This window comes from Notechis scutatus, chromosome 6 (assembly GCF_049901735.1).
Source record: "Notechis scutatus isolate UNSWTSFEM ecotype Mainland chromosome 6, rNotScu1.2, whole genome shotgun sequence".
Classification (NCBI taxonomy): Eukaryota; Metazoa; Chordata; class Lepidosauria; order Squamata; family Elapidae; genus Notechis; species Notechis scutatus.
The window spans coordinates 32,678,148-32,692,897 of record NC_142014.1 but is presented as its reverse complement, the minus strand read 5'-3'; the positions used below and the strand labels follow the sequence as shown (position 1 = coordinate 32,692,897).

General features: G+C 38.1%; 1 protein-coding gene across 2 annotated transcripts in view; it reads right to left on the bottom strand.

Annotated features, from left to right (window-relative positions):
* Nucleotides 1-14,750, bottom strand: part of ANO6 (anoctamin 6) — an 82,179-nt gene that overhangs the window by 8,335 nt on the left and 59,094 nt on the right. For both annotated transcript variants that reach the window (XR_015750044.1, XM_087967922.1), the window contains exons 14-17: nt 14,503-14,672; nt 10,307-10,404; nt 2,158-2,288; nt 796-1,001 (exon numbers count right to left, since the gene is read on the bottom strand). Coding sequence is in view for 1 of the 2 variants with exons in the window: in XM_087967922.1 (XP_087824048.1) it covers nt 796-1,001; nt 2,158-2,288; nt 10,307-10,404; nt 14,503-14,672 (605 nt within the window). In the remaining variant the exon portion in view is untranslated. The remainder of the gene's footprint in view (nt 1-795; nt 1,002-2,157; nt 2,289-10,306; nt 10,405-14,502; nt 14,673-14,750) is intronic.

The window sequence follows — 14,750 nt, the reverse complement described above, 5'->3', positions numbered from 1 at the left end:
CATATGGAGTTGCATTTGAACAGGACAAAAGGCTACAGACAATTGTCAGGAATAGTTATTAAATTACCATTTCTAACAAATTCATGCAGTGAAGAGAACTGAACATGAATTTAACAGAGGAGATTGATGGTTCTTAATAATGGGATTATTTTTCACTCTCTTATAATAATAATAATATTAATAATTATTATTAATAATAATTATAATAATGGAATAGATAGAGGTAGTTTGAGGTTTTGGTTTTAAATGTTTGGCTAAATAAGTACCCTCAGATTCTAGTGCAGAGTTAGTGATTGGGCTGTCTACTGAACCTGTTTGTAGCACGCTCAGCTTTTACATTTGTGAAAAGTCAGATATTACAAAGGCCCTTAAGTCTCTCATGGTTCTTAATCAAAAGAACAACACATGAAAGCAGACTACTAACATTTGGGGGAGGATGACTGAAAATTCTGTTCTTTGCATATGATGTCTTTTGAATGAGGTTCTATTAACTGTGGTTGTCCTGAATTATTTGTTAGATTTAAATCCCATATTTTTTTCTAAAATCTCCTTCATTTAATTACCACAAAAATATATCTGTGAAATGGATTGGAGAGAGAGAGAGAGAGACAGAAAGACTGACTGAGGTTCAGGTGAGTTTTGGTGGCTGAGGGTGAACCTGAATCTGAGTCTCTCTAGTCCAACTACTGTTTAATCATGGTTGGTTTTTATAATATCTAACAAGTGAATTATTAAAAAGTACAAATTCTTGTAATGTTTATAAGCAGGAAATGTTTGTTGTAAATATGTACTTACATTGGTTATCACAGCCAGAATGGCTATTCCTTGCATGATAGGTTGCCATGCCCCTATATGTTGGGCTTTTTGGGAAACCATGCGTCTATACTGTGTGGTAATCTTCCAAGCATCTACGTGAATTTCCAATAAATTGTTAATAAGGGCCAGAAGTGGTGCCAATGGGAATGATGTTACAAATAATGTTACAAATCCAAACTGTATAACTGGAAATAATGAATACATTATTACATTGTTAATGGAACAGTAGTGCTTTATCTGTTTTCAAATATTGTATCAGCCAAAATTGTAGCTACTCAAGATCAGCCAAAACCCATCAATTCCTAATATATGTGAACTAATTGAACACAACAATCTGGTATGCTTATTTAGATACATTTATTGGCAATTTGCAGCTATCAAGAATCAAGGCAACAATTAAAAGGTTCTTTATTGTTAATTTTAAAAAAAATTAAAAAGCTTTTGAGTTGAGCTCAATTTTCAGTAATGAAAGTTCATGTAATACATGCCCTTCCTGGCTTGCTTTAGGGATGGAGTTGCCAAGTCTTTTCATTATGTTCTGACATCTTTCCAATCCAGCCCAAAGCCCTAAAAGTCCTAGATTGCTTTTATTAAACAGAACTGACTGTGGTTACCTTTTTATATCAGCAGAAATCATCTAAATGCCACCAGCTGTTGAATTATATTGTTAATTAGGATGCTTTTTTTTAAAAAAAAAAATACAGCTGAAGTATTTTATTGCTATATACTTCTCTCTTGCTAGAATAGACCAAAACATACAGGAGATATTCACAACATGATGCATATCGTTCAAAGTTTATTCAATCATTTGCAGTATCTTACTCAATAAATTTCCAACATCTTATTCAATATTTCAACAAAAGAATATTTACATTATTAATACAATATCCTTTTGGGCTAATATGGACTTCTGCCCTAACCAAGGCTTTAAAAAATGTAGGTGGTACCCGGGATGTTCTTCCCACTTTTACAGTATATTAAAACCCTTTAAGAAAAATTGGTATACTAAAGTTGAATTAAAAAGTTTGAGCATCTTTTCAGAGAGAGGTAAGCATGAATGGACTTTGTATTCAAGACACATACCGAAGCATTTTTAATACTGAAGTCTATGACTCAACCAAAATTCCAGCATAAATTTACACATTCATTTTACATATAATTTAAGCATAGTTCTTTGCATTAGGCCTGCATATGTGTGTAGGATTGCACACATGTACATGAGATACACACACATTCTCTTCCTTTTCTTTTCCTCTATTCTGTATTTAACAGAATCTGTGAAGCAAACTTTGATCCAATATATAACATGACAACAAGAAATAAAATGGTTGGTTGACTTACCCATTTCAAGGTATTCATAAAACAATCCAAGCTTGCCATTGGGCTGCAAATGGTAGTCCTGCTCCCAGCGAGGAACAATAGTTTCTGATCGTGTAACTGAGTGGCATCTCCCAATCAAATTTTTAAGCCACCTGTACATTTGGAGAATCAGCAAGATTTATTCTGTCTGCTAGAGTAGAGGTTTAAATCTGAACTCTATCAGCATTTCTTTGTAGCTCCCAAAGTTCCTCAAAATAGTAGAGCTAAACATTTCAATTTTTCCTCACATTGGGAGGATTTGATCAATCTATTTCAAATTGAAAAAATAAAACACAATCAATTTATAATTTCTATGTTCAAAATAATCCCAAATCAATAAAGAAGGAGGAGCCAGCTGGTGTCATTGCAAACGGGTGTGTGAGTGGGAGCTCCACAGAGCCAGTTTCTGTCCATCTGTAGGGGCAACAGGAGAGGAAGGGCTCTCTGCAGATCACAAATGGATGGCAGTTCATTTTGCTGGTCAGGAGAAATCCTTCCTGAAAGAAGGTGGAGAAGAATACGGCCATTAATGGCCAAACTGAAGCAACGACAGCTGGTCAGAGTAAGCAGTGAAAAAGTGGAAGGAAGCAATGGACTGGACCTTTTCCCAACTCCTACCAAAGTGAGTGAAATTCCAATGCTGATTGAAGAAGAAAGGGGGGCTCTGGACAGAAGGAAGGAAGGGAATATCTTCTCTCTCCCTCCACTTTAGAAGTGGTGAGAAAAATAAAACACGGAGCAGTCACAGATCTATAAGCAAACTGTGAAGGGAGAATTGTTGTTATAAAAAAATCAGAGAAATTGGACTGGACTGGACCTGTTAAAGAAGATCCAGATAGAGCTAACTTGGGATAGAGATAATTTGTAATTATATTGAGTCACTTTTCTGAACTTTGGGCTAAAACAGAGAAAGCAAAATGTCTAACCCCCTTACATTGACATATAAAGTATGGTAAGAAGAGAAGAAAGGAGCAAGGAGGACATCTACTGGCCAAAGTGGGTATAAAATGTGGATTAAAGCTGTCTTCATCTTTTTGGAATACTGATCTACTGGAGGTTGGTGACTTAACAGGACTTGTGAACTGGTGGATTATAAACATTCGCTATGGACCTACAATACTACTGGCCAATGTGGGTATAAAATGGAAGCATCGTGGAAGTGATGAATATTTCCTTTTTTCTCTTCTCACTTCTTGGACACTTTATAACTCTGGCTGACATTGTGGTGGATTACAAACAATGTGGATTAAAGCTGTCTTCACTTTTTTGGAATACTGTTCTACTGGAGGTTGGTGACTTAACAGGACTTGTGGATTACAAACATTCTCTATGGACCTACAATACTACTAATGGACAAATAAAGCAGAACATTAAGGACAAGTATAACAATCCCTTTTGGATTACCAATTCCCTCCTCTTATCCTGGTCTCATCACTGTCATAATCATCATAGTCACCATTACTATTATTATCATCTCCTAATTACATATAGGGCATTGTGGAGTACAAAAGAATGGACTAAAAGAAGAATGGAAGTGGATTTTTCTTTTTTATAGCTATTGGTTAAGCGAGATTTGGGTTGCTGGAGGGTTATATACGTGTCAAAAATGATTGGAGGTGTTGGTTACTGAAAAAGCTGACAAAATTGCTGACCATGACAAGCACTTCAAACTTAACTAAGATAGAGTTAGGGAAGAAACCTGCCTCCACACCATCATCAGCTACCTCAAGCCTATCCAATCAGAGGTCAATAGAAGACATGTTACAAATGGAGAGATCAAACCCATTTAGGGAATTACAGACCATGCTCCAATCGATGCAGGAGACTATGACAAAAAACCACGACAAAATGAAGAGGGAAATAGGACAAGTGGGAAGTGATATAGGAGAATTAAAAAACAAGATACAAAAGATGGATGAAAAGTTTGATAATTTCCAGCAACTGATTACAAAAAATGAACAAAAAATACAGGAAATAGAAGAGAGGATGGAGAAAGAAGAAGAAAGAGTAATTGAAATAAACGATAGATTGATCCAGGCAAACAAAGAGTAATAGTAATATTCCTAGAGACAGGAAAAGCAGCACATTATTTGAGATTCCAGAATATGGAAGAGGAGAAAGAGCTACCAGATGTTAGGGCAGAGTTACTTGCAAAGGCATTAGGGACAGAGAAAAAAGAGATGCTGATAGAAATTGACGAAACATATAGAATTCACATGAATTATGCAAGGAGATACAAATTACCAAAGGAGGTGCATGTAAGATTCGTGAAGAAATCAATGAGGGATGAAGTGCTTAACAGGGTAAGAGATGAGCCAATACACTATAAAGAGAAACAACTGGTAGTTTTGAAACAGGTTCCGAAAAGAGTTAAAGAGCTGCGGAAGCAGTGCCAATTTTTAACCATGTTATTGATCAGGTGTAATGTTAAGTTTAGATGGCTGACCCCAGAAGGAATACTGGTCATACGGCATGAAAAGAGATATAGACTAGACTCACTGGACAAAACGATGGAGTTTCATAACCAGTATTTTGGTACTGAAGAGGAACTGCAGGAGAGGGAAGCGTTAGAAGATAGAGATCAAGGAATGCCTGCCATAGAAGAAAAGGAACTGCAGCAAAAGAGAAAAAGGACCGAATAGAGAACAATGGAACAAGACCCAAATAACCGAGAGAAATAAGAGCAACCAGGAATATAAGACCTAGATATAGATAGAACAATGCAAAAGAACTTAAGATACTATCACTAAATATCAATGGACTGAACTCACCCATGAAAAGGAAGAAAACCACCAACAAATTACAAAGATTGAGTCTATCACTACAAGAAGTCCACATAAAAGAAAAGCACAAACAACTACTGGAGTACCCCAAATTGGGGAAACTATTTGTGTCATTTTCACAACAAAAGAGAGGAGTGGTGTTATACATCAAAGAAACAATTCAGGCTAACCAAATATATTAAGATGAAGAGGGAAGGATTTTAATTGTGGAAACAGTATTAAATCAAAAACAGGTACTCCTAGTTGCAATCTGTACACCAAATAGTGGACAAGAATAATTCTATAAAAATCTACACAATACTATACAGGATATGAAGTGTGATAATATCTCTTTTAGGGGATTTCAATGCAATAACAGACAAAAAATTGGACTATAAAAACAATAAAATAAGGAAAGGAGTAAGAAGGATTCTACCTAGAACCTTCTTCAAAGTGGCAGAAGAGTTAAATATATAAGATGTATGGAGAGAGAGGAACCTGGGGGGAAAACCAATACATATTTTATTCTAACAGACACAGATCCTGGTCTGAATAGACATGATATGGATGTTGATGGAATTAAATACAAATGTATATGAGGCAGTAACAAATACAAATTTATGGCCAGATCACAATCCAATGAGAATTAGCTGGAAAGAACTAAAGAAACGTATAAGATGGACTCTGAACTGATCGATACTAAAAGATATAGAATTTAAAGAGATGTTGGAAAAACAAATGGGATTCTTCTTTAAAGAAAAGGAAAGAAGACACTTTGTTACAAAACCTATGGGATACAGAGAAAGCATATATGAGAGGAGTTGCCATAACATTTACAGCGAAGAAAAATAAAAGGAAGAAGCAATAACAAAGAACCTTAGAAGAAGAATATAAAAGACTTGAAGCAGAGTTACAAAAGGAAACACACACACACACAAACTAAAGCAGCAAATGGACCTAACTAAACATAAATTGAATATCCTTGAAAAAGAAGAATAAAACAAAACTTTTTTGAGAATGCAAATAAATCAGGAAGATGGCTAGCTTATAAACTGAAAAAGGAGAAACAGAAAAAAATGGATAAGTAAATTGCAAGATAAAGATGTAATTCTACGTTATCAAATTGAGGAAAAAAAGATTATTATCCAGGACTTTTATAGGGAACTATATGATAATGAGAAATATCCAGAGGAGAAAATACTACACTATCTAGTGTCAGAAAGTGCCAGAAACAATGAACTCTATGCTGAATGACAGAACTACAACCGAACTAGCAGAGGCAATTAAAAACAACAAAACAACAAAACAACAAAACAACAAAACACCAGGCCCAGATGGGCTACCGGCAGAAATATACAAAGAGCTACAAGATATTTTGGGCCAATCATTATTAGAGGTATACAATGCAGTTTTATCTGAAGTGGCACAAATATCTTTGTAAGGGGGTTCTTGTCTACTTGGTCAACATTCTCATCTACACTGAGCTGTTGGACGACCACATACCCCTAGTCTGCCAAGTACTGGAAAAACATCTAGCAGCAAACCTGTATGTCAAGATGTCAAAATGCGAATTTCACCCCGCACAGTTGGACCACCTGGGCTACCGAGTCTCAAATCAGGGCATAGAGAAGGACCCAGCCAAAGTACAAGTTGTTTTGGGCTGGCAGCCCCCTTGTACCTGCAGACAGCTACAAAGCTTCTTTGGGTTTGCAAAATTCTACCGATAATTCATCCCCTCCTTCATGAGGATTGCCAAACCCATGACAGACCTCCTAAAGACAGGGAGTCCAGGAATGAAACCCCACCTGGAACAACCCCTATAGTGGCCTAACCTGCCAAAAAGCATTTGAAACATTGAAAGAACTGTTTGCAGAAGAACCAGTATAGAAGCATCCTGACCCCAAACAACCCTTCGTCATTTAAGCAGACACCACTGACGTGGCAGTGGGAGCAGTGTTACTCCAAAGAAACAACTAAGGAAGCCTACAGCCCTGTGCCTACACCTCCCGCAAGCTCACGGACACAGAGAGACGATGGGCTGCATGGGAAAAAGAGGCTTTTGCAGTGAGATGGGCACTGCAATCCTGGCGACACTTGCTGGAAAGGGGGCAGAGACCATTCAAAGTCTGGACCAACCATAAAAACATGGAAGCCCTTAGGACCCCTTCAACTGATTCGACTTCGTGCTAAAACACATCCCGGGTGGGGGAGGAACTTTCTGGCTGACACCCTCTCCCCCAGTACAAATGCAAAAGTGAGGAGGTCGTAAATGGCATCATCCCCCCTGCCCAAATAGCTGTCCAAGTAACCACCAGATGGCAACGCTGTGATCGGCAAGACCAACCTGCAGACGACCTAACTACGAAACTCAAAACCAAACTGCTAGCAGACCCCTGGTTCCGGAACAATCAACACACCTTGACAAAAAGAGATAACCTGGCATGGAAGGGGACAAAACTCTACGATCTGGAATCCCTATGCACCCTAGTTCTTCAGAGAAGCCACGACGCCAAACCTGCAGGCCACTTTGGGTTCTTAAAGACTTTACACTTGGCCCAGAGGCAGTTCTGGTAGCCTGGCATAAAGAAAGATGTAGACAGTTATGTGAAAAGTTGCATCATCTGCGCCACAATGAAAAAACGACCAGGAAAACCCCCTGGACTGCTACAAACAGTAGCAAGACAGACACAGACTTCAATGGATAATTAGGACTGCAGAAAAAACAATTGCTACCAACCTGCCTTCCATTGAGGACCTGTATACAGCTTGAGTCAAAAAGAGGGCTGTGAAAATATCTATAGACCTCTCACATCCTGGACATAAATTGTTTCAACTTCTACCCTCAAAACGATGGTATAGGGCACTGCACACCAGAACAACTAGACACAAGGACTGTTTTTCCCCAAACACCATCACTCTGCTAAACAACTAACTCCCACAACACTGTCAAACTACTTAATAAGACTGTATTACTATTATTCCTCTCATCCTTCCTATTACCTATCTCTTCCCTCTTATGACTATGTGTTGCTTGTATCTTTAAAATTTATATTGTTTTATTTGTTTTCCTAGTATGTTTGTTTACTTATTAGTAACCTATGACTATCACTAATTGTTGTATCTTATGATTCTTGATGAATGTATTTTATTTTTTCTTATGTACACTGCGAGCATATGCACCAAAGACAAATTCCTTGTGTGTCCAATCATACTTGGCCAATAAAGAATTCTATTCTATTCTATTCTATTCTATTCTATTCTATTCTATTCTATTCTATTCTATTCTATTCTATTCTATTCTATTCTATTCTATTCTATTCTATTCTAAATGGAAGAAGAACAAGTTAAAGAGATGATGATAGCATGGGCCAAAATTTTTGGACATAGTATAGATTTGGATAAATGGCAAAAGTTTTGGGAGAAAAATTGGAAACTGACAATGGCCACATCTTATAAGGAAAATCTCTATAAAATGTTCTATAGGTGGCATCTTCCCCCGGCGAGATTAGCTAAAACGTTTAAAAATATGTCCCCAACCTGTTGGAAATGTAAACAATCAAACATATTTATTTATTTTATTTATTTATTTTGTTAAACAATTATTACATAACAGGTATAAGTATAAACATGGTTATAAATACATGAAATGGATATGAATAAGAAGAAAAAGAAATAATAGGAAAGGGACGGTAGGCACGTTTTGGTGCGCTGATGCATGCCCCCTACAGACCTCTTAGGAAAGGGGTGAGGTCAATAGTAGACAGTCTAATGTGAAGAATATTACATTATATGGTGGACCTGTTTAAAGGTAAGGAAATTTTGGACTCAAATACATATATGGCTAGAAGAAATGACCAAACAACATATAGATTTTAAACCAGAATTGTTTTTACTAGGTATCACATCAGAGGGTTATGACAAAGGGACAATATGTTTAATATTACATGTTTTGACCGCAGCAAGAATTATATGTGTGCATCAGCGGAAGAACGAAAACACCCCATCAGAGGATGAGATGATAAGGAAGATATTAGATTGTGAGGAAATGAACAGACTAATGCTAAAAATAAAAGATAAAGGAGATTCAGAATACTGTTTAACATGGAATAGGTTTCATCAATGGTTAGAAATACAAGGTAGAAGTTGGAAGGTGAAAGAATCAGGTGAGGACACTTGGAAAGAGACACTGTTTGTATTATTGATAGAGGAATGTAAATATTAGTGTTAGGAATAACATTGGTTACCTAACTTAGTTTGGGTAAAATAATATATATAAACTATGTTAGTGAGTTTAAGTGTGTGTATCAATTTAACTGTAAAACATGTATTTTGGGTGCGGTTGTAAAATCACCATAAGAGGGAGCAAGAGAGCTCACTGTTTGCTGGCTTTTACTGGATTGCTGACAATGATGGATTGATGGTGATAACTGTGTTTTTTCCCTGCTATTGCTGAGAGAAGAAAAGAGGTTTGATTTTCTTCATATCTCTAACTGCAAAAGAGATATATTACTGGACTGATTATTTGTAAGTTTACTGACCTCTTTTTCGACACTGGACTTTGCAACTGATTAATACCCGGATGGACTGAACTAGTGTATGATATATGGACTGTTTGACTATGCTATAACTCTGACTGGAATAAAAACTATTTAACTGGCACAGTGTATCTGTTTTACTGAGTGTAAGCTACAACGTTTATCTCACATATCTGCCTGCCTGACTAACTGCCGTTGCATGTTCTGCTAGGGTGTATATCCCTAACAATTAGAACGATAGATGAGTTGACATGTGATGTGATGGTCAGAAACTATTGTACAACACTAGCACTGTTTAAAATAGTATATATGTTATTCTGTTTTTATTTCTGCTTTAAGGCAATTGGAATGCCATGGCCAATTACACTGTATTCAGTATATCTATATATAAACAATAAAAATATATTTAAAAAAAATATCCCAAATCACTCCATATTAGTTATCAACTCTGGGCTGCAAAACTTCAGATAACCACAAAATGATAACAAGAGCTTATGGTTTTCTGTATCTCTTTGTTATCATCTAGATTACCTGGATTTTGGGGGCCCAATGGGAGTGCCCTAATTTAGCTCAAACTGAGTAATAGATTTAGTTGACTTCAAGGTAAGTACAAGATATAGTACTACTAATTTTAAAAAAATCATTTAATTCTCTTTTTTATTTATTTTCTGAGTATTTCCTAGATCTTCACTGTTTTTCTGAGCATTTGACAATTAAATCTATTTTCTTGATTAAGCTCTGTTTCTTAATTCAGGGATTGCTTTTTGGTCAGATACAGTGCAAACCGGTTCTTCAAATTTCTTCCAACTCCTGCTATCAATACTATTTACTTACGGAAAAAGCACTTCTTGAATGTTATTCCAGATGGCTTTGCCTCCCATTATTATTGCCAGCTGTGTTGTCAGCTCAAGAAGACATCCACCTGGATCACACTAAGCGTGAAAGAAGACCAGGGAAGGTGGGGGGGGGGATAAAGTACGTTATAACTTGCTCCCACAAAAAATGAAGTTCATAATAGTTTCTTAATTAAATTATGCTAAATTCTATGAAAATATTTTATACTAAAATCTGCTTAACTGGAAGTACATATATATTTGTATTTAGTCAATTTTAACCAACTATTCAGACAATAACTTTCTGTTCAACCTAGCATATTAAACTGAGCACTGAAGAATACTGGAAATCTATTTTTTCAGTTTTAATGTTCAGTAATGAAATTAGCTGGCCTAAAATTACATACCCCAAATCAGAATATAAAAAGAGACAGATTAAAAGATCTCTAACCCACCATCTTGTTTTCAGAAGCCCTAGAAGCTTCTTGGATGAGAAGTGAAACATCTTCAAGGAAAAACAAAGACATTGTTTTTTTTAAAAAAGCAACTTTGGGATAAGGGTGAGCCATGGTAGAACAGTGGTTAGAATGCAGTACTGCAGGATGCCTCTGCTTCTGCTGTCTGCTGTCTGCCTGCAGTTTGGCAGTTCAAACCTCACCAGGCTCAAGGTTGACTCAGCCTTCCATCCTTCTAAGGTCAGTAAAATGAAGACCCAGATTGTTGGGGGCAATATTCTGACTTTGTTAACCGCTTAGAGAGGACTGTAAAGCACTGTGAAGCAGTATATAAGTCTAAGTGCTATTGCTATTGTATAACCATGACCTGGAAGGCTGAGAATCTCCATAGACATATTGTGTTTGTTGCCCCAAAGTTGATAATTCAATAATATATTGCTTGCTTGCCCTATCTAGTTCTAACTAATGACAGATATTTTTATTTAATCCCTTTTCTAAAAGATATAATAACAAAGCTTATTACTTGTCCTTCAGAATTAATTCAAATTAATGATGATTAAGCAAAGTAATGAGCTTAATTCCTTGTCATCAGTATAGTGCCCAGTAAAGAGCTAGATTTTTATCCAGGTGTTGAAGTAAAGCCACAGTGCCTATGGCTGGTGGTGAGCATTTCAGGAAGAGGACTAAAGCATTTTTAGTGTTTTGTGTTATAGCTTCATAGTGCGTGTGTGTGTCTGTGTGTTTGTGTGTCTATATCTGTCTATCTATTTATCCATCCATCCATCCATCAAACATACACACACACACACACACACACATTCTACTAACCAAGAATTCTGAGTTTAGCTGTGGCTTCAGTTTCGCATCCCAAAATAGAGCGCACATATGACAAAGAATAGAAAAGAGATTCCATACCATACAAGGTATATACAAAAAGAGAAGAAGGTCATAAAACACAAGACAGACTCAGAAGAAGCTGGATAAGAAAATACAAAAACGACAACCCTGAAAGCATTTGCTTTCAAGGGGAGCCTGGAACCCTCCCCAGAGTGCATGTCAACCCTGAAGCTGACCTGACTGAAGCATTTTTCACAGTTTCAGTGTTGCCACACTGGAGCTGCAGAATGGGGGAGATTTGAGAATGAAGGGATTCTGTAGCCAAAACATTCTCATATCTGGTAGGAGAAAGGCATAGTGATGCTATGCAGTTGTCAGACCACACCGTGATTGGACCATGTGACTGATTGTTTTGAGAAAGACAAAAAAAAAGGTTTACTTTTAATTAGGTGAAAACCACAGGAGTCTTTAGAGTCAGTTTTCACCAGATCTGTGCCAATATGATATTTCCAATAAAGCTATTATTTGAGGAATTCACCTGCCTTGGAGTTTTGCTTGCTATGGGATTATTATTTGGAACCCTGACAGCGCATCCCCAGGTGGAGGATTGGGGACCCCTACCCAGTGTGCCTTTATGCTGTAATGGCAGGTTGGAGGGAATCAAATACCTCCCATGGACTAACAGGCCTGGTGAGTAACAGCTGGCTCATCAGTATTAACTGAAGGTGGAGGCCATATTGGTGAGAACGGCTTCTGAAGAACAGCACATGGTGTGGTGGCAGCCACTTGAACAGCACATGCACAGTGGTGTAGAAAGCAAAGGGAAGACTACTACATTATATATTTCCCAGGAAAATCATGATAATGGACTTCCGGTTGTTCTTCTGTTGTGTCGGAGCGGAATCTGAAATCATGCACAGTTTCTCTCTGTGCTCGCTTGTTGGAGGGTCCTGATTGGGATTGGAATGACCCTGGAGGGGTGGTGAAGAAAGGGGGGAGGGTTGAGGGGAGCCATATCTCCCCTCCCTGACAAGATAAACCCCCTCTAAAGATGTTGCAGTGGTGGTCTAAAATAGCCACCATGAAGATGAGAGGCAGTCCGGGAAACTAAGATTGTGCTGGAGCGGTGAAGTTGTGAATGATGTGTGAACCAGGCAATATACATCAACATTAAGGTACCCCGGAATTAAGAAATAAAGAACTGTTTTTGATGAAAGTGTGTAAAAGTGGCGACCAGAGTGAAAAGAAAATTTGAATTTATGAAATTGGCTTTGAACATTGAAATGAATTAATTTGGAGGTGGAAAATTTAGAGGAAAATATCTGATTACAAAAGGCTTGGAAATTAAACTGGATGATTATTGGACTTTTGGCATTAAATAGACTTTTAGTGTATGTCTAGTTTAATGAAAAGAGGTGACATGATAGCAGTATTCCAATATCTAATGGGCTGCCACAAAGAGGAGGTGGTCAGCCTATTCCTCAAAGAACCTGAAGGCAGAATAAGAAGCAATGGATGGAAACTAATGAAGGAGAAAGCCAACCTAGAACTAGGGAGAAATTTCCTGACAGTTAGATCAATTACTCAGTGGAATGACTTGCCTCTAGAGCAGTGGTGGCTAACCTTTTTGGGCTCCTGTGCCAAAAATTGTGCACATGCTCGTGTGTGCATGCTCATGTGCCAGCACCCAGAAGGCAATGTGTGCAATCCCCCTGCCACCGCCCCCTTACCTGCACTGCGCCTCACAGTTGATTTTTAGCTGGTTTGAGGCAGGGATGGGATCCGACCAGTATAACTACTGGTTCTGTTGCTCTGCATCGCGTGTGCATGCGTGAGTCAAACGAGTGCAATTTACGACCTTCTGAGCTGCCCGGACAGCTGAGCAGCACTGTGTGAGGGTGTGCAGCGGTTGGAAAAGCCCTTTTTTCCTGCTTTTTCAACTGCAGCTGTGCCGCACAAAGCAGCTGATGTTGAAAAAGCAGGAAATAAAGGACAGGTAAGAGCCTGGGCGGGCAGGTGGGCCAAAACAGCAGCAGACACAGAACCGGCCCTATGTCTGCTGCTGTTCAGAGCAACTGGTTCTACAGAGGTGGACAGAACCGGTAGAATCCTATCCCTGGTTTGAGGCCATTTTTGGCCTCCCAGAGGCTTGAAAAAAGCCTCTGCAAGCTTTGCAAGCTGAATAATAGGCCCCTTTCGTCACTTCTGGTATTATAGTAAGTGACTAAATGGGCCTATTATTCGACCTGCAAAGCCCTCAGAGGCTTTTTTCAAGCCTCTGGGAGGCCAAAAAGGCCTCAAACCAGCCAAAAAATCAGCTGTGAAGCTTGTGCATGAGTGGTGAGGTAAGTTTGCCTGAGGCTCGCATTCTGGTACAAATGGCTCTGCGTGCCATCTGTGGCACACGTGCCATAGGTTTGCCATCACGGCTCTAGAGCAAAGGTCTTCAAACTTGGCAAGTTTAAGACTTGTGGACTTCAACTCCCAGAATTCCTGAGCTAACATGACTGGAGGAGGAATTCTGGGAGTTGAAGTCCACAAGTCCCAAAGCTGTCGAGTTTGAAGACCCTGCTCTAGAAGTTGTGGGAGCTCTAAAAGTGGAGGATTTTAAGAAGAAATTGTACAACCACTTGTCTGAAATGGTATAGGGTTTCATGCTTGAGCAAGGGATTGAACTAGAAGACTTCCAAAGTGCCTTCCAACTCTGTTATTCTGTTATTCTGTTAAATTCTGTAATTCTGCCTAGCTCTCCCACCTTAGTCATCTACAGTTGCCAAGTCCACCTGAACTCAGAGAAGTCACAGTTTTTGCCACAGTTCCAAAAAGGTGAAGAGGAAAAAAGTGCAACCAGCTTAATAGTTACCAGTTGAAATATACCTTTAAAGCAAGATTTATTCATTCATACCTCCTCATTTCTGTATTTTCCCAACCAATAAACTGGTTCACCAGGGAAACCTATAAATTTACCCTTAAAGAAAGCAACGTAGAAACATGAAGAATAATAGTTGACAAATTTAAATAAAAACATTTTCGTAGTTAGGCTATTTTCATAATCAGTCTGTGTCCTTGGTAATTCTGCAGTTTAAAAGCAAAGGAGAGAGATATTGTTAATCCAAGAGCAATTTTGGGGCAAAAATATTGTGTTATATATAG